Genomic DNA, 21,258 nt, shown 5'->3' with positions numbered 1-21,258 from the left:
CACCTGCTCCGTCGGAGCTCCCCATCCGGATACCCGGAAGACCAGACGGAGACCTGACTGTTCAGGCATAGCTCACAGAGCCAACGCCCCTGCCCTGTGGTGCACCCAGGATCCTTTGAATTTGGGTGAAAAGCTTTTTACCTGGGAGCCTACATAAAGCCCTCAGTCCACTGGGTAGACAGAGGCTGGGGCATGATTTAGGAGGCGGAAGAACACAGGGTTTCTAAATCTCCGAACTCTTCAACAGCCGGTGCCGATTCACAGGCTGCTCCTATGTCTATGGACAGCTTCTAGCTCTGAGTTGTTGCTTGGTGGTCACCAGGTCTCTTCATCTGCATCCTTGGCTAGGGACAGAGACGATAGCCTGGTCAAAGAAACCAAACCCTGGGGTCTCAAAGCTTGGTTCTATGTGTCCCAGTCCCCAGCCACTGCTCTAGGGGAGCCTTGTGAGTAAGAAAATCTCTGCGCAACCTAAAGAGAGATGGGTGGGTGGGGAACCCAGAAGGCCTAAACAGATTCTTCTTTATCCGCAAAGACTAGCTGCTCCTTGGCCAGCTCCTCCTGTTCCATCTCCAAGTCTGAACCTGGAGGGTGCCTCAGGGTGATTCGCCCAGAGAGCGGTGTGTGTGTGTGTGTGTGTGTGGGGGGGGTTGTTGTCCCTGCACCCTGCTCCTCGGCGGAGGAAGCAAGAAATGAACAGAGAAGAAGCGGGGGCGCGCGCGCGCGGAGGGGGGGGGAGTATTGCTGGAGAGGGGAAATGAAAATTCCTGTCCTTCTTTTCTTGAGGTGCAACTCTTAAGAGTGCTGGTCTGCGCAATTCGCCGGAGTTCTAGGGGAAAGTAGGGTCAGCAGGTACAAGACCACCCGGGACACAAACCACTATCCGAAACCAAGGAGGCTGTCAAAACCTTAACACTCTAGAAGGCAGTGTCCTAGCCAGTAGGGTGCTGCTGAGCCAGGTGGCTGCTGCTGCTGGAGTGGTGTGTGTGTGTGTGTGTGTGTGTGTGTGTGTGTGTGCAAAAGGGGGAGCGTGTGGCCACTGCTGTTGCACTCTCCAGTACTCATCGCCCCTTCCCCTTTTATTCCCAACTCTCCCGGTTTTGTTTTTGTTTTTGTTTTTGTTTGGTTTTGGTTTTGCTCTTCTGATAAGAGGTTAATTTGCCTCCACTGGCCGAATTCGTTTCTCATCCCCAGCTTCCGGACCCTCAAACTCTCCACTTTGCCAAGGTTGTGTGCGCTCTTAGGAGACCAGTACTTTTTCAGAAGGAAGCCACCCCATCTCCATCCCAAACCTTCTAGAGGCTAGGCTCCCATCCCCGCACTCTGGCGGCACCTAGTTCTACCCCTCTCCTTCTCTCTCTCTGGCCATCACTCCTGGGCTCCTTCGTGTGCACCCTGTGAAGCACTAGGTCTGCTGCAGGAGCTGCCACTGCCGCCTCTCCAGCTGGCTGGGGACCAGGCGGGAGGTGGCGCGACCCAGAGGCTGCAGGAGGGAGGGAGGGAGTGAAGAGAGGAGGGAGGGAAGCCAGTCCTCGGAGTAGCCTCCCCCCCTCCCGCCGGAGCGGGGCCGTCAAACGCAAACACGCGCGCACGCACACCCGCGAATACATACACTCCGGCTCCCTCCGGCGCGCACGCACAGCGCCTGAGGCAGACCAGAGCAGCGGCTGCCTCTCCGGACTCCTGGACGCCAGAGTCTTAGGATCCTCGGGCAGCTGATGCGCCTTTGCCTGTCCCTATCCCTATCCTTCAGTTCCTCTAGGGCTGCGGGACCCCTCCCGCCGCCGCCGCCACCTCGCCCGCCGCCCGGCGAGGAGCTGGCTGGCCGGCCGCCGCCGCGCAGTTCCCTCTTCGCACCCGAGGTAGCTCCGTCGCGGCTCCTGTCTTGGGCTTCGTCCTGTTCCTGAGCTTCAGAGGCTGAGCGGAACAAACTTCGCAGATCAGCTCTCGCGCGGCGGGCACCCCGCGTGCCCCGCGCGCCCAGGTGGGCACGGGGCGTTCGGATCTTGGGGCATCGGGTTTCCTCGCCCGTTGCCCTGCTAGATAGACTTTCTCCCTGCTTGCAGGGATTCTAGAGACACCTTTACTTAGTAAACTTTCCATTTCCCCCAACCCAAAGGGGTGAAGAAAGCTAGAGGGAGAAGCAGGTCCCCGCGGGGCAACCGCCACACTGGAGGCGATTAGCTGGGCCCCGCTAGCCGGGGAACGCATCCAGAGGGATGGGGAACCCCTCCCCGGGTCTCCCTCTGTCCCGGCTACCGATCCTGCCCCAGCCGAGCCTGCAGGCTCGAGGGGCGAGGTGCCGAGGACCAGGCAGCCCTCGCGGAACGAGCTTGGGTCATCCATCCGCACGACCATCCGCACTGGGGCAAACCGTTTGACCCAGGCCTGGCATAGGGTGTCCCGGGTCCAGGATCGCTGGCCTCCGCGCCAAAGCAATGCCATCAACTTGCCCACCATCACGCGCACCCCGGTGGTGATCACCACGCCCGCGGACCCCCCTGTGTACGCGGAATCCGTTGCACTGGGTGCTCCCGAAGAGCCCGCTGTGCCCGCGGAACCCGCTGCGCCCGCGGAACCCGCTGCACCCGCGGAACCCGCGGAACCCGCTGCGCCCGCGGAACCCGCTGCGCCCGCGGAACCCGCTGCGCCCGCAGAGTCAGCCGAGCCTGCCGAGCCCGGGGCGTCCACTGATGCCGCGGAATCCGCAGAGTCCCGGGAGCCCGCTGAGGTCGCTGAGTCCCAGGAGCCCGCGGCACCCGCGGAGGCCCCTCAGCCTTCAAGTGGTGAAGTTCGTGAGAGTGAGGACCCCCAAGATGAGACCGAAATTTCCAACATCAGCTGTGGCATCTGCTGCTACCACCGCCTGCAACTTCGACTCCACCGTAGTAGCGGAGGCTTAGTCCGCGCGGCGCTGCACTGGGATTCTCGCGGTCTGGTTCATCTCCCCTTTGGCATCTCCTTCTTGGCGGCCATGAAGCGGCAGAACGTGCGTACCCTGTCCTTGATCGCCTGTACCTTCACCTACCTGCTGGTGGGTGCCGCGGTGTTCGACGCCCTCGAGTCGGACCATGAGATGCGCGAGGAGGAGAAACTTAAAGCAGAAGAGGTCCGCCTCAGAGGCAAGTACAACATCAGCTCCGATGACTACCAGCAGCTGGAGCTGGTAATCCTGCAGTCTGAGCCCCACCGCGCTGGTGTCCAGTGGAAGTTCGCCGGGTCCTTCTACTTCGCTATCACTGTCATCACAACTATCGGTAAGGGGTGTGCCGCCACCGGGCTCTTGGGAGACAGAGGAGGGGTCCAGGAGAGGTAGCACACACGGAACAAGGCTGGGGTGGGGGTGGGGGCTCCCCAGGTTCAAGACAGACCCTGTTTCAGTGTCTCATCCCCCAGGGGCATGACCTCACTTTTTCAGGGGATCCGCGATCTGGTGCTTCAGACTGTTCTGGTGTTTGGGCCAGGCTTGGGAACTCCCAGAGTCAGTGCTGTTGTCTTGAGGGTGGAGGCGCCACTTTGAGAAAGAGTGGAGCGCTAAGAATAATCCCACAGCCAAACACCCACCCACCTAACGCCCCTGTTCTGGATGCACTTCCCTGAGTGGGTTCCAAGGCTTAAACTCTTGGGGAATTTGGGACAAAGCTGGCGGGGCATCAAAGTGGCAGGAGGCGGCTTTTGGAGCTAGGAGGGGTGGTACTGATTCTTCCTCACCTGGGGACCTTTTGAGAACCAAGATTTCAGCACCCAATATCCCTCTTTTGGGTTGTGGAGAATGTTAGGTCCTGGGAGAAGAGTTTTCTCTTCTATGGCTGGGGTGGGGGTGGCAGCAGGTGGCCTGCAATGCAGACCTGGTGGGTTGGATAGGGCAGTGCTTGTTTGCCCTTGTGGACTGAGACTGTGGACCAGAGGAGTCTGGATGTTGTTTGAAACTGGGGGAGTTTAATCCATTCTGGAAAAGAGTCTATCTAGTACAAGATGGGGTTGCCTGTATGTAGGTTCCCACACACAGGTCACTGTCTACAGATCAGTCTTTCGTGGATCCCTGTGACTGCATTCCCACTGAAGCTAGTGGTTGGGAGACACCCCTAGATTGGCACATGGAAACCTGTGGGATTTGGGAATGCCAGACTTTATCCCAGGGGAGGAGGCAGAATGGTGTCTCTGGCTGGCCACTTGCCCTGTCATGGCACAATGCCTTGGTCCATCTCTTTGGACCTGTGAGGATCAGAATGTGGACTCAAAGGTGGTCTCTTTTGCCTCTGCGTCTTGATAAGAAACCCTCTTCACTATCCTGGTCCTCCCCTCTAATTTTCCCATGCATTTTGTATTAAAAATTAAAAAACAAATTTTTTGATCTGAAAAGCTCTGTGCTGTTGAGGAGGGGGTGGGGTGGGGGTGGGGGTGGGGAGTACACAGGATTTGAGGGTGCCTGCCATATGCAACAGTAAGCACCAGCCCGGGACAGCCTGTCTTTCCTCCTTGTTTGAAGACTTTTTAAGAGTTGTTTTATTTAAATATGCTCAAAATCAGGGTAAGTTTTCATGTCTGGGGGTGGGGGGGAGATATCACCTTTATGTTATTCACATAACATAAAGGACATGTTCCTGCTGGCCCCAGGCCTCCACCCCCAACCCTGTGGCATTTTCAGGTTGGAGGAGAGGCCAGTGGTCACTGCATCATTTCTGTCTTTGAACTGTGGTGGTGATAAACAGATGTGTTTGGGGGACAGGTATGTTTTCTGGAAGGCAAGAATATTGCCTGTGACACACAGAGAGGGGGGAAACCTCACGGTCCCCTAAAAGCGCCTTTTGTGATGGAGGTCTGAAACAGGGACTTTGTTTTCAGGCTAAGTTCCCTGTAGTAAAAATCAGCACAGAAAACTGTTGACTACTCCTTAGAGGTGGGTGACACTGTGAGAAGGCTCGGGTTAAAACTAGCAGAGTCATGTTGCAGCATTTCTTAAAAAAAAAGAAAAAAAATAAAGGAACTAAGCTAGAGGTAGCTTTCACTAAGGTGTACTTCCTTCATTGACATGATTGGCAGTTCTGGACATAAGCATCTAATGTTTGAAACTCCAAAGAAAATGGTGTCAACAGAAGAGGAGCAAATGCAACTGTTGTCTTAGCCCCTGAAGAAGGGCGCTGTCATCATCAGTACAGAGGAAAATGATGACTTTTCTAATTTCCTTTATTGGGTTTCTCTTGATTTTTTAGAAAGGTTGAAAACACACACACACACACACACACACACACACACGTACACACACGCTCACATGTGCACTCTCATGCACATACATTTACACTCTCATGCATATTCATATGATTACATACTATTACACACATGCACAGACATACATACTCTCATATACATACACACATGTATTTACATCTACGTATATACACTCACATGCACACATATATATATACATACACATGTACACACATACATACATAAAACATATCCACTTGCATGCACATTTATATACACGCAGGCACATGTAGGCAGACACACAGTCATACATATACACTCATATATACAGTCATATGCATGCAGATACACATGCATAGGTATACAAACATACATACTTATATACATACACATGGGTACACTTGCATGCATATTTACACACATGTAGGCAGACACTCAAGCATAATATACATTCATATATACACTCATGCATGCACATACACATGCATATCATACACACATGCATATACACACATGCACACATATGTACACATACATACCCACTTGCATTCTCATTTACACACATGCAGGCACACATGTGGGCATACACACAGTCATACATACATACTCATATAAACACTCATATGCATACACATACATGCATAGGCACACACAGACACACATATGCATAATTTAGTGCAAGCACACATACACACATTCATACATGCACACACATACACACATACACACATATGCATACATACACACATGCATACATGCACACACACATACACACACACACACACAGAGACAGAGAGAGAGAGAGAGAGAGAGAGAGAGAGAGAGAGAGAGAGAGAGAGAGAGATGTCCTAAGGTAGCTGAGCTTGAGTGGGAAGACTGGAATCTGGAGCCTTCCATACAGTGAAGACTACAGCGATGCCATTTTCTGATTTCCAGCCTCAGTTTCCCCACCTGTAGAAGACCTATTATATAATAACCACTTGACAGGCTGCCTTTTATTATCAGCCATGGGGATGCAGGATCACTCCACAGCCCTGCACATTGAAGCACTTAGTAGATGCCAGATCTATAGGAAATAAAACACTCTTGCAATTAATTTTGTTTCTTTTCTTTTAGAAATGTAAGTACAAGTGAAGGTGCTTTTTAGGCCTAGGATAAAAAGCAGCCCAAAGCCATGCTGTCATATGAATTGTCTTTTATTGGGCAATGACATCAGCAAGTGAGCTTTGTCTTCACAGCTATCCCTTTTCGGCTAATTTGGAGGGATTTCTTGGGTGTGTGCACGTCAACTTTGCACCCAAGACCCTGGTTGTGGTAGGAGCCCCTGGAGCTGGCTAATGAACATTGCTTCTAAGATGTAGTTGTTAATTCACTCTTTGGAATGGAGTTGCAAACATATATCATTACCACTTTATTCTGAATCTGTAACTATGCCTTCATGAAAGACTTTGGATCATGATGTCGACTCCAGCCGTAGCTCTGGGAGTTCTGTGCTCTGGTGTTGTTGTCACTTGCAGCTCTCTTGAATGGAGTTTTACTAGTTGGTTTTGAACTTGAGTGAGACCCCCTTTCTTGTAGCCCACTGATCTGATTGGCTGTGCAGTGGGGGCCAAGGCAAGTGCGGGAAGTAGGTGGTGTTGAATGGAGTATGCGTGGGCACAGGGGATTGATTAGCCTTTTGCTGCTTGGGGATGAGGTCTTGGAGCTTGCATAATATGACTGGTATAAACGTATCACCTCCCACAGTGGGAGGTTTAAGCTAAAACTGCCTCACAGTCAGCCTCTTTGCAGAAAGTACCAGAGATGGGATTGCCATCACCTGTTTTTTACAGTCTAACATCTATCATCTAGGTTGGTCACCTTTAGGATCGTTAAAAAGGAAGACACCAGATGCCATCTGCCAAGCTGTGGAGGACAATTTAAAGGCTGGTTTACCATGGGGGAAGAAGGGTGGGCTTGTGGCTTTTTCTCTTTAGGTACAGTTTTGAGGAACAGGGAAGAAGCACACACTTTCCTGACTCTCCGAGTCCGTATGAAACTGAGGTGCTGTCATAGGAGTGGAGGTGACTGGTTTAGTATTGGGGTCTGCAGACAGAGGTGGGGCTGAAAGAATTCCTAGGGGTCCTGCCCTGTTCTAGACAGACATCGAACTCCTCCCTTCCCAAGTCAGAAGCAGATCACTGAACACTTTTCACAAAATGGACAGCATTCATCACAGGTCTTGAGGTGACTATGACCCACAGTCATGTCAAGCACTTGGCCTGACTTGCTTGTGCTGCCTGCTTTGACACTAGGGATAGTATAGATGATAAGATAAAGTCTGGCCTCCACAGAAGGTGCTGGAAGCCCAGATAGTTAGTTGGTTTAGTCCAGCATAAATCAGGTACAGCTAAGCTCAGTGAGAGTCTTTACCTCTCCTGTGCTGTCTACCAGGCTAACTACACACACACACACACACACACACACACACACACACACACGCACACACGCACACACACACTCACACACACATACATGCACATGCACATACATGTACACAGCATCCTTACACATGCACACACATGCATGTACAGCACCCTTCACATATGCATACACACTCATGCACAATAGCATCCTTACATACACATGTGTGCATACACTTGTGCACTCATACACACATGCACATGGACACTAATACACACATACCCAGATTCCTTACACACACATGAACACTCACTCACACACAGCATTTTTACACACATGCACACACACCCATGCACAGAATTCTTTACACACACATGAACACTCACTCACATACAGCATCTTTACACACATGCACACACACCCATGCATAGCATTCTTTACACACACATACACACACAAGCACAGCACCCTGACACACATGTGTGCATGCACTTGTACAACCATACACACACATGCACACTCATGCATGTATGCACCGAATCCTTTCACATACATACATACTCACACACAGCATCCTTAATGCACATGTGCACACACATGTACATTTACACAGCATTCTTATACACACACATGCACAACATCCTTTCACACACATACAAATACAGCATCCTTATCATGTATGTATGCACTTGTGCACTCATACATACATACATACATACATACATACATATGCATGGATGCATTCACAGAATCCTTACACATATGCACACTCACTTACACACACCATTCTTACAAACACATACACACAGATGCACACCATTCTTTCACACATGTGTGCATGTACATGTGCACACATACTCAGATGCACACTCATTCACACATGCACAGAATCCTTACACATGCACACTCACTCACACAGCATTCTCACTCACACATGCACACCATCCTTTCACTACACAATACATATTCACACAGAGAAGCACATCTTACACATGTGTTCATGCTCTTGTGCACTCACATACACATGAACACTCAAGGATTCATTCACAGAATCTTTATACACATACATACTCACATACAGCATTCTTACACACAACATGCACACACATGCACAGCATTTTTTCAAACACACATACACACTCATACACACAAGCACAGCATCCTCAGACACATGTGTGTGTGTAATTGTGCACACATGCACACTCACACACAGCATGTTTACATGCACACACATGAATAGCATCCTTTCACACATGCATACATACACAAGCACAACATCTTACACACATGTGTGCATGTTCTTGTGCACTCACACACACAAACATTCATGGATACATTTACAGAATCCTTACACACATGCACAGTCACATATAAGCATGACATCCTTATACACATGTGTGTATGTACTAGTGCACACATACACACATACACACTCACACATGGCATCCTTATACACACATGCTCACACATACTCATACACAACTGCTTACACACATGCATAGTATCTTTTCTCACATACTCAAATATAAGCACATCTTACACATATGTGTGTATACATTTGTGCCCACATATACATGTACATTCATGCACACATGCACACTCACTCACATACAGCATCCTTATACACACACATGCATTCATGCACAGCACCCTACACACATGCACACTCACACACATCATACACACACACACACACACACACACACGCACAGAACATCTTACCCACCCCAGTCTTTCAAGTCCCACCCTTGCCCTCCTCTTTTCCAGTCCATCTCAGCCTTGTGGATTCTGTTTATTCTACCTCAGGTTTAAACTACCTTTGTTCCCTGAACCTATACTGTCCAGCACTGAACTTGGCACAGAGTAGGCATCCCACAAAGTACTGCAAAGCTGAAGGAGGACCAATGGGACAGGTTGATGCCTGAGGAATCATGGAGCTTGATATCTCTCTCTCTCTCTCTCTCTCTCTCTCTCTCTCTCTCAGTGTGTCTCTCTGTGTCTCTCTGTCTCTGTCTGTCCGTGTCTGTCTCTCTCTGTCTCTCCCTATCTCTCTCTGTGTCTCTCTGTCTGTCCCTGTCTGTCTCTCTCTGTCGCTCCCTATCTCTCTCTGTGTCTCTCTATCTGTCTCTCTCTGTCTCTCCCTATCTCTCTCTGACTCCCTCTGTGTCTCTCTGTCTCTTTGTGTCTTTCTCTGTCTCTCTCTGTGTCTCTCTGTGTCTCTCTGTCTCTGTCTCTCTCTCTCCATCCACCCATGAACTAGTGAAAGCACTGCTCTGCTTGACAGATGAGGAAACTGAGGCAGACAAGGCAATGGACACTAAAGGAGAGGGCATAAAAGACCATAATGCAAATAGGGTCTCTTTACTGCAGGCTCTAGCTGGGCCATCCCAAGGGTCATGGTAGGCCTGTGTGCACCACCTCACTATTTAGGGAGCCTGCTCAGCCAAACCTAGGTGATGGATAGCATTGGGAGCAAGGGGGTTCTGAATTCTCCATATCTAGGTGGCCAGCAGCTGTCATGCTGAGGATGCAGGAGGTGCCTAGACAGCTTTGCTTCCTTGGATCCTCTCTAGTCCTAGCCCTGGCCATCCTTATTCAGCTCAAGCTCTCTAGCGAGCATCCTGCTTAAAGGTGTCATGAAGGAAACAGGGAATAGGGCTGTCGTTTTGGGGTAGCGATACAGACACTTCTCCCTAGATGTGTAGAGACACTCTGGTGCTCTGAAACAAGAATGAGATGAGAGGCAAGGACCCCCAGGCATCTGTCACATGCTCTGTTCTGGCTCATCTAACCTAGGAAGATCAGAGAGGGAAGAATAGGAGCAGGAGGTGAATGTCCTATGTTAGGTATCCTAGCAACAGTTGTCCATGTACTTACTATGGACACCTCTATCCACCCATGCTTATGCACATATGCACTTATTCACTTTGTGACCTCACAGCCACTCACCCATTCTACCACCTACCATTGTATCTTTTAATCTTCTCTGGACCTTGTCACTCATGGCCTCACCCACCCAACAATGTCACCCCTACCATCATTCACTCCCCATTAGCCAGTCATCACCCAGTCTTCCATGCACTTGGACAGTCAGTCATTCCATCAGCCAACATTGCACCACTCACCCACCATTCAGCTTCTTCAATGGATGCACACTGTCATCCTTGCACATATTATTTAGCATCGGACACCATGTCACTCCTCTTCTGTGAGCCTGTCATTCACTTCCACAGTGGCCACAGTATTGTTCAATCCTACATGCACCCACCCTTCATTTCCCATTAGCTACTAGTGAAGACTCACTGCTCCACAAGTCCCTCTCACTGTCCCACCCACTCTCATATCACCATTCTTCCATGAAACTCCTCTATCTGACACGAGGCGTTACTTTGTCCTGCATAACCTGACATCAGCTGCCACTATTGCAGTGCTCAGTCTGCTGCACTCTGCCAACCTCGCCCTTCATTAACTATGGCACCATCCAGTTTTCTACACAGATACAATTCCTTCATACATCTGTCACTGTGTCACATGTGCCTCCATTCCTCTATCATTCATTACTGCACCTGATGCTGTGATGCTCAGTTACTGGGCACCTCTCATCCATTCCTCTACATAATGATCATGTTTTGTGGCCCTCCATAGAACTGCCATTCACTCTTGTCTCATTGTTGGAGCATTTGGTCCCTTCACCCAAATGACATGTACATCCACATTCACTTAGTGCTCCCTCTTTACTACCACATCACTTGGTGTTCCCTGAACCTGCTATCCACTTCTTTATCTCTATCAACTTTCCATTCCCCCTTCCTCCCTACAATGAGAGCCTCCTTCTTGATTATTTATTTTATGCAGTCTTCCCTACAATTGTCACTCAAACATCCAGCTGCCATCTCATCATTCAGTTCTCTACCCACCTGTCACACATCCCCCATCCTGTCTTGGTATGACTAAGTTCTCCACACACCCCTATCTACCATTGTCTTAGCTTTCCATAATCTCATATAGCTTCCCTCTGAGATATCACCATTCACATATCTGGGAAGTATCCACACTCCCACCTCCCACTGTAACTTAGTTCTTCACACATATCACCCATTTCCTTGCCCACCATCCTCTCAGTCACCCACAGACTGGTTATCCATCTTCTCATCTTTCATTGTGACACTTGAACTTCCAGCTACCTATCACTCAGTGCCCATCTGCCACTGTCACTCTCAGCTCTCCAACTCCTTCGTATTCATTTCCACATTCACCTCTGCACCATACACTTGTCCATTCACTTGCTATTCATTTTCTATCAGACCCTAAGCCCCTCCCACCTCCATGGGCTCCTCCTTCACCCTACTGCCTTACCTGTACCATCATCTCTCTAATCCCACCATTCAATCTCTCATCTCACATGAATTGTTCAGTTCTTGCCACATGACAGTCATTCTCTCTCCTGCCGTTGTCTGGTTCACTTCTTCAAGTGCTTGCCATTCATTCTCCATCTGCCAGGGCCCAGGTAGCTACTCTTCCTACCTGCCTTTTCCCCCTCCATTCTCAATTGTCCCATCCAGTTCTTCCTATACCTGTCACTTGTTTCCTGTCCACCACAGTGCCACTGAGCTTTCATGCACCTGTATTTATTCCCTTCCTGCCATTTTATCACCCAAACCTGTCCTTCTTCCTGTCATCCCCCATTGTGTTACACACGGTCCAGCTACCTACCATTCACTCCTCTACCCTTCCCAGTTTCCTTTAGTCACCCACACACATCCAGTCCTTTTGCTGTCAGCTAATGTATCATCCACTCCTAGGTGTACCTGCTATGCACCCGTTACATCATTTAATCCCCCACGTACCTCTCGTCTGTTCCCAGATGCTCCACATCACTCATTCTTCAGTGCACAGACCATCCATTCCACTATATACCATTGATCCCTCAGTCCACCCTGCACCTGTCATTCATCCTCCTATGCATCATTACACCATGCAGTCCTTATTTACTTGGTTCTCCTAAGAACTGTCCCTCATCCCCCATGAGAATCATTGATCACTTAGTCTTTCACACACCCACCACTCATTTCCCTATGGATCATGGCATCACCCAGTGCCCCATATTCTGTTACTAAAACCATAGCATCGCTCAGTCCTTATTGTACTCATCTTCTATCCCTCTATATGCTGTGACATCACTCATTCCAAACATCACAACCTTGTTCAGTCCTCCACACAGCTACCATAAAGTATGCATCATGAAATAAGTCAGTTCTCCATGCACTGCCTCTTTATTTCCCATAAACATCACACTATTCATTCCCTCTTGCCTCTATTTATTGCCCTCTCCAGCATCTCGTTAGTTCTCTATGTGCTTGCCACTCCTTCCTCCGTGTGCCTGTTGTTCATTCCCCTACACATCGTTATGTCACCCAGTTCTCCATGAACCTGTCACTCATCCTGAGAACCAATGATTTCACTCCATCATCTGTCAATCATTCCTCTATACACCATTACATCATTCAGTTCTCTGTGCATCTGCCATTCATTCTCTCATGGATTGTTTTGTTACATGGTTCTTTGTGTAACCATAATTCATTACCCATCAGCCATTGCATTATTCAGCCATGCACTTGCTTACCACCTTTTCTCCACTTGTTAAGGTGTCACTGACTATTCCATGCAATTTTCATAGTTTCCCTGTTAGTCCTTGAATCACACTATGCTCAAAACACTTGTCATCATTTCTCATTTCCCGGAATGTCACTCAACTCTTTTTTTTTGAGACAGGACTTCTCTGTGTAGCCTTGGCTGTCCTGGAACTCATTCTATAGACAAGGTTGACCTCAAACTCATGGAGATCCACCTGGCTCTGTCTCCCAAATGGTGCGATTAAAAGCCTGCACCACCATTGCCTGCTTATTGCTCAATTTTATATGCATCTGTTATTCATTCTTCCACCCACCATTGTATTTTATCATTCATCCCTATTTCTGAAGATTTAGCCTGTATCTCTATATTCGCCAGTCATTTCTTGTCTGTCTGTATCATCACTGTCTGGGCACAGCATCCCTTCTCCAACCTTCCACCATATCCTTACTTCTCCATCTGCTAGTACCTTACTCATCCTCTATACACCTATAAGTTAGTCCTTCCTGTTATATCAGTCTTCTGTGCACTACCCATTCATCATTCCATTCACAGTAACACCCCACAATACACTAGTCTTTTATTCTCCTCTCATTCATTTCTTCATGATTGTGCTTTTCATTTCCACAATGGGCCCAGTGTCACTCAATTCTTTACACACCCATCCTTTGTTTTCTCTTATGCTTTGTTTCACTCAGTCCTTAAGTCTGTGACTCATTCTACTCTCTGGCATTGCATATCACAGTCCTTCACACTCTCAACATTTGGCCCTACTCCCCACCTGTCAGGGCACCATTAAGTCTTCCTGTACCCACCATACATTCATCTTCTACATGGCATCATTGAGTTTTCTCTGCCCTTGCCACTCATTTCCTCTCTGTCAATATATCACTGGGTTGTCAGTGCACCTGTCACTCCTTCTTCACTCCACCATTGCTCTAGCATTCAGCCCTCTAATCACCTGTCATTAGCTCGAGCATCTGACATTGTATCTGTTACTGTCTTCGTCTCTTTCATTTCCACATCTGTGGTTGTGTTTGTAAATGTATTCATCCTCCTATCTTCCAGTCTCTCTCTCCTTCATACATGTATCCCTAATTCTCCAGTCTTATCCCCCCTCAACCCTGCCATTTGTTTTCCTATGCATCTTTGTGTCACCTCATCTTTATTCACTTTCTACTATTATATTATTCACTCCTCACTTGCACCAGTCATTGTACAATTGTACCTTACATTTATCTGCCCTTGTATCGTCATTCTGGCATTCAACTATCTACCATGTCTTCCCCAAGTTTCCCTTGTATTCAAGGTCTACCCTACACCCATCATTCATTTCCTTTTCTGCCACTAAATCACTAAGTTCTTTCCTGTCATTCCTTCCCCCATTTTCCATGGTATTATGCTTTTGGGTACCTGTCACTCACCTGACAGACCCTTCTGTATCATTTAGCCTTCCATATATTCATTCCTCTATCCACTTTGTATTCATTTGTAATGTATTCATTATTCTGTCCACTTTGATCCTTTTATTTGCTTCCACATTTAGTAAGTCCATGATGTACCCAGGCAATCTCTTTCACAAACTGGGGTGGTGTTTGGGTCACTTCCTTATAGTTGATTCTGGGGGGTATATGATGGCAGTTAATGTAGGACAGGGCAGGGAAAGCTGAGCATGGAGTTCTAGTGACTGGCTAATACAGAGATACAGGCTAAATCCTCAGGAGGCTGGTTTAAAGAAACATTCATGGTGGGAGGTCCTGGAGATAAGCTCTTTTCTGACAACACCTGAATAATGAGGAATTCTGGCTGCTGAGAAGGTAAATATGGTGTTTGTAGGGGACAATGTTCAGGCCAAGGGACCCCAAGCACAAGAGAAATGGAAGCTAGTGTGTATTGAGTTACAAAATGAACATCCCATCACTGTTGAAGTGATGGTAGTGAAAGCTTACAGAATATACAAAAATACCCTCATATCCCCATACCCACCTTGTTGGTATTGTCCACATGTACTTCGAGAATTATCCAGCAAATGTACACTTACTTCTGCTTATAACATAGAACCCAAGAAACTGAATTGAGAAAATAGTAGTTCTCTTTGTAAATTAGGAAGCCTCAGTAAGCAGATACCTGCAGAGATTTGGTTCATATTTTCCAGCTCAGCTATCTAGTTTAAAAGCTCTGATTGACATATGTGTTTTATTTGGCTCTTGCATTGTTCAAAAATCTGAAGCATTAGCTAACAACATCTATTGACTTTATTATAGTAGGTTACCTTGATATTTGCTTTTCTATTTGTAAACACTTATTTTACTTTATTTAGTTTTATTCCCTCCCCCCGCCAGCTTCAAGTATAAGCCTTTTTTCCCCCTTAAAATACAAAAGGCTATGTGTTGTCCTCTGTTTGCTACTTTGGATGCATCCAATCATCAACTATTTGTAAAGAATTTGCAAATGAGTGTTTTTCTTTTAACCAATGATCTGCAGATCTTTTTGCTTTTTATAATCAATTATTTACAAGTTCTTTATGAGTTTGTCTTGTTAATTCAAGAGCTAAGCGTGTGGGTTTTAAAGTCATACAATATGCATGCACATGAAATCTTGTTAGCAGAGAGATCAGAATCATGAGCTTACAAGCTGATTTCCATAGGCTGTTGCTTGTTGAGCAACCTTGGGCATAAGATTTGACTTCTCTGTGCTTTAGCCTTTGCCATTTATGTAATGTAGAGAATAATAGTTGCAAAAATGGCTGACAAGATGTTTGGGATAATTGGATTTATTTTTTATTGCATTCTAAACATTTAAAACAACTAACATACACTGTCTGCCATAGTCTATAAGCACATTTCAAATTCAAAGTTTCTGTATTTTAAATTTTGGGAGGTTTTTCTTTGTTGCTAAAAATTGATCTTTTGCTAAGTCCTCCAACTATTTGAAAAGAACATTTAGTTCTCTGTTATATATAAAGTTCTAGACATTTCTATTACTTTGGACTTATGTATGTTTTCTTTCTTGAGAGTTGGAAAATATTATTGTTTACACACACTGAGTTTAGCACAGTGTCTCAGGCTATCATTATGCTAACTTGCACACCTAACTGGTTCATGTGCTCTCTAGGCTCACCATTGTCCCAGGACCACCACACTTTAGACCCCATCACTCATATACCCCAGTTGCTTGGCTCCTTGGATACTTCAATGTGCATTCCTTGCCTTATAGTCTGTTCATTGCTATTATTAAGTCTGCTTGGCTCCTAAGGATGCTCCACTGGAATGCTTCATTATTGAGGTTTATCACTGTCTCCTTGAGTTGGGCAAATATTGCTTTTTGTGCTTTGAAGCTATGCAGTTAGATGCATATAGGTTCATGTTCATGGTTTTTTCTTGGTAGAGACAACAAGATTTTTTATTGCATGTGATGTTTTTTGTCTGAACCTCCCTTTCTGTCCTAATGATTCTGGAGTCAGCTTTCTTTCATTAGCACTTGTTATGTAAATGTTAATGTTTTTAGTTTATTTTTACACTTTTTCTTCTAGGAAGATTTTGATATGGCTTGTAACAAAAGATACAAATATAGGTGAAAAGTCAGTGTGAAAATCTGGGGATCCATGTACACTCACACCTGTAGGAATGTGATAGGAGTTCACGTTTTCTTAGATTGAAGGGGCAGAAAGGAAACAAATGCTGTAGATGCCATCATTAGGAACAAAGGGCACTGAGCTGCACAGGTATGTAGTCTTGTGACTTCACTGAGTGCCATAGCATTCATACGTGGAACACGGATGAGGACCATGCTGAGCCCAGGCTATGCAGAAGCAGCAGAGACTTTGGAGAACCCAGGTAAGTGATGGTCATATCAATCTTCAGGGCCCACTGCTCAGAATTATCTGGGGCCTAAGATCCTTTGATTTTTCTACTTCATCTTCCCTGACACGTTCCTGTGCCAAACACATTGTTGTTCAAGGCAGGAAGGATGGAAAATGCCAGAAGGGTTATTTTAGCCAAGATTATCCCAACACCTCTCTAGAAGTCCTACCCAACATTTTTTCCCTGTATCCCATAGGTTAGATGTGGGTCACATGGCCACAACTACCTTTTTACTTTGAGCTTTAGACTCTGATTATGAAACAAATCTGGACACAGATTTGGCTATTAAATGTGATGGCTGATGATGGAGCCCTAGAGCTTGCTCCTAAAGGCAAAAGCCACCAGCTGCTGTTTTGCTATCTCAGGATATCGTCAGGGACCCCATGAAAGTGAGGATAAATTATGGAGCCAAAATAGGTGCTGGCAGGGGAGCACCCCTGAGAGTGGAAGGGAGGAGGTGTGAACAAGAGGAAGCTGGCATCAGGGGAGGACTTCTTAGAGCAGAAGGGAGGAGGGTGATCAGGAGGAAGCTGGTGGCAGAGATTACATGAGAGTAGAGCGGGGAGGTGAGGGGTGGGTGAACCTCTTTTTGGCTGATTTCTTTTCTTCCTGTTCTCTATCCTAGACATCTGTTCTGTATCCCATCCCTCAGGAGAGGACTCAAAAGCTAACAGGATATTATTCTTTCCATCCTCTTAAGCATCCATCCTGAGCCCAGCAGTATTTCTTTATAAAGCAGGGTGCTAAGCACCCATTTCCCTCCAAATGCTTTCTCCTTCCTACAGGTGGCAATTGCAAACAGCTCCAGGATTTTGTCCTCTCCATACATTAGAAGGGAGCTGCTGTGCTCCCTTTGGTCCCTGGTGGTCCTGGCTGAAGTCTTCCTTTCTCCAACACCCAGGAGACCCAGTCACTGGGACTGCTTTCCTCTCTCCCTCTCCCTCTCCCCCTCCCTCTCCTTCTCCCCTCCCTCTCCTCCTCTTCTTCCCTCTCTCCCTTCCCTTACTCTCTCCCTCCCCTTCCCTTTCCCCTTCTCCTCCCTCTCCTTCCCCTCTCCCTTTCTCTCTCTCTCCTTTTTTCTCCTGCTCTGGGTTTTGCTCTCTAGCTCAGCCTAGATTCATTCTGGGCATATGTAAGTCCCCTGTCTGGTTTTTGGCTTCCTTTGGGGGATGATCTAAGCATTTGTTTTAAAGGGCTGGCGGGGGAGGAGGGACACAGGCATTATGCAACATTGTACTCTGAAGATGTTCCACACCTGGCCTCCTCCCAGTTGCATGCATTTGTGGTGGCTCAAGGCTGGTATTAATATACATTAAGTCACTACCCTCTTTGAGAGCCATCAATGCCTCTTTGTGAACCACATAAATGATTACCAGGGCCTTTGAAGTCCAAACTCTTGCTGATATGTAGCCTTGACTCTCATTGCACCCCCCTGTCCCATGCAGACTGAGTCAGGGGCTATGATAGACTCCCTTAATGCTCAACATCCCTTCTCCATGCATTTTCCTCTGGCTGTTAGATGCCTCTCATTTCTCTGTAGCCTCAGGGTTCCAGCCAGCTAAGCACCTGTCAACCTGTGTCATATCAGCTTTTCCCAAGCCAGACTTTGTGCACTGCCCCCAGCACCTCTGGCCAGGGACCATGTTGTTACCTGCCAGTGGCTGAGTTGTCCACCCACCAGTGTCTAGCACTAAGCAGGCCCTCAGAGAATGTTTGTTGAATGAACATAGGCATGTAAATGGGACAGCTTTCACGAGAGCTATATTTAACTGTTCGAGAATATTCTCTGGGTTTTTCAAAAAAAGCAAATCTTGAAGAAAAAAAAAAACAGCAGCCCACGAATCTGAACAGCAGGTGTTTGCAAGAAGTGGTGGGTGGTCTAACAGGAGGCTGTCTGTTTCACAAGAGGCTTGAGTTCATCCTGTGCCCCCTCTGTCTCTTGTCCAAGGTGCCTGCTGATTTTCCAGGTTCTGTTGGAACTTTCAAAAGGAGAAGCCCTAAAAAATGGCCTCCCCCACCCCCACGGCTCCTATTTCTAAGCTTTTGGCACAGTGCTGTCTCACTGTCCTGCTTTTAGCTGTCCATCTGTCAGTTCAATCCTGGGGTCAGTGTGTTGACATCTTTGCCAAGTAGGAGGAACCTAGAGGGGTAGGACAGTACTTTAGGTTGCTGGGGACCTCGTCGACTATGGGCTGTTGATTCAGTGGGGTTCCTAGAGAGGCTAACCCTAATAAAGGTTCTGGATCTGAGGGCAGAGGGCAGTCAGTTGCTCTGTATCATGTGCCCTCTGCTTGGGGGCAAACTTCCTCCACCAGTAGCCTTGGCTTCTGTCCCAAATAAACCTTCAGGGCTATAAGGAAATCTACAGAGGCAGGTACAAACTTATTGCAGGTGCAGACTACCTGTCACAGACGGTACATGGCTCTTTTGTATTCACATCATTGGCTGTAGTGGTGCATGCTGCAGCTCTAAAGCTAGCGAAACAGCCGTGAATGTCAGAACTATGCTTCGGGAGATGGAGGCTTTGTCCTGCTGCCTCTCTTCCAGCACAGGACTGTCTCTTGTGTCCCCTCCAAGGTGTGGTGTAGGACTCACAAGCCTTCAGAACTGCCACCTGCTAGATCAGGGCAATGGGAAGTTGAGCAAGAGACCAGACAGGATTCTCTATGATCTGGCCATAGAGCTCTTGACCACAGCTAGGCTACCTGACTCTTTGCCACACTAAGGGCATAGGCATTGCAACTTCAGGCCCCTGTTTCCCACCACTGCCGTCCAATGCTGTGCCTGAGTTCTTGGCTGGTCTATGTAGAGGCACTGCCAGCAGGAAGAGAGGCTGCCAGTTCCTGCCAGTCTCAGGCACAACTCCCAGGTCCCTGTAGTCATGGGTTGGGACCAGGTGGCTCAAAGGAAGAGGCTGATGGGGTAGGGTCTGTGTCTGGGAGGGTCTGGTGTTAGCAAATGTGACACTCACATCTTCCATGCAGCTGTGGCATTATAGGGTAGTTAGTTATTAGGAAGGGCAAGAAATGGGTGTGAGAGAGACATATGCTTTCAAGCAGGGGTAAACTTTGGAAGGTGAAGTCTGTGTGAGGAGCTTAGTTCAAGCTATTGTAGCAAGCTTATAAATAACAGCGATTTATTTACTGCAATTCTGGAGGCTAGAGGGCTGAGGCCAAGTTAGAGACAAAGACAGAGTTGGTGTCTCACCTCCCAAAGGCACTATAAGCAAGATCAAGGCTGCCTTCTATCTGCCAGGTGATGCTGGTTGGACAATTATGTCTTCAAACCTAAGTGCCTAGGAAGACTTGCTGACTTCATCCTACTCTGAACAGACTTAGCTAGTGGTGAGTGGGTTAGACTGGGATTGGTTAAGCACAGCATTGTGGATACCCTAAAGCTGAGAAGGATCCAGATATGGCAGGGAAGATCCAGATGCTATAGTCTGAATTCTTTCTCAGTGTCATGTCCTTCACAATGCATGGGGTTCTCCAGTCATTGAACTCAACAAGCTTTGTCTCCACCTTTGCCCCTTTCCCTGGATATTCAGTGGAGTTTGAGACCCCACAGGCCCCTCTCTGTCTGTGTGCCAGCTGTGGGCAGTGGGACTCTTACATGGAGTATTCAGAGTCTGGGCCACCCCTGTCCCACCCTTCTGTCCTCCTTCCTTAGAGACAGTCCTCAGACCCAGGGCGTTGCCATGGGGATTGTGAGCTGGAGTCTATTTTGAGATCATGTTAGAGTGTGATTTTTTAGTTCTGTCTGGGCTGCCTGTTGGTTTCCCTGCTTGTCCAATGACTAGCTAGAGAGTTTGGAATGTTTTGCTACAGAGATACTACTCCTTGATGTGACAGACAGGTGACTGGCATCCAGTCTGACCAGTATGCACCTGCTGGTGGTCTACAAGTGTCTCTATAACCAGGGGACGGTGAGGCGGGGGATGCCTTCCTGCAGGAGATGTCCTCAGCCAAGATTCAGCACTCCTAGCTACTCACTCAGCTGACTGCTGCTGGCTGGTCCTGTCTACAGATGGCAAGGGAACAGTAGATGCCCCAGAAGGGGGGGGGCTTCAGCAGACAGAATAACATGGTGAAGGCCAGAAATGGAGGTGCTGGTGACATCTGAGAGTAGGGGTTAGTTCAAGAGGAAGCAAGGA

At 47.6% G+C, this 21,258-nt stretch overlaps 1 protein-coding gene across 2 annotated transcripts in view; it reads left to right on the top strand.

Moving 5' to 3' along the window:
- The first annotated feature begins 1,638 nt into the window (after positions 1-1,638).
- Kcnk9 (potassium two pore domain channel subfamily K member 9) overlaps positions 1,639-21,258 on the top strand; it is a 43,379-nt gene continuing 23,759 nt past the window's right edge. Inside the window, exon 1 of one of the 2 annotated variants that reach the window (XM_087559294.1) lies at positions 1,639-3,257. In XM_087559294.1, coding sequence (XP_087415420.1) covers positions 2,975-3,257 — 283 coding nt within the window. In that variant the 5' untranslated portion in view covers positions 1,639-2,974. The remainder of the gene's footprint in view (positions 3,258-21,258) is intronic. The other variant, NM_053405.2, reaches the window with a different exon arrangement.

This window comes from Rattus norvegicus, chromosome 7 (assembly GCF_021556685.1).
Source record: "Rattus norvegicus strain SHRSP/BbbUtx chromosome 7, alternate assembly SHRSP_T2T, whole genome shotgun sequence".
Classification (NCBI taxonomy): domain Eukaryota; kingdom Metazoa; phylum Chordata; class Mammalia; order Rodentia; family Muridae; genus Rattus; species Rattus norvegicus.
The sequence above is the reverse complement of the archived record's forward strand: the minus strand, read 5'-3'. Positions and strand labels throughout refer to the sequence as shown.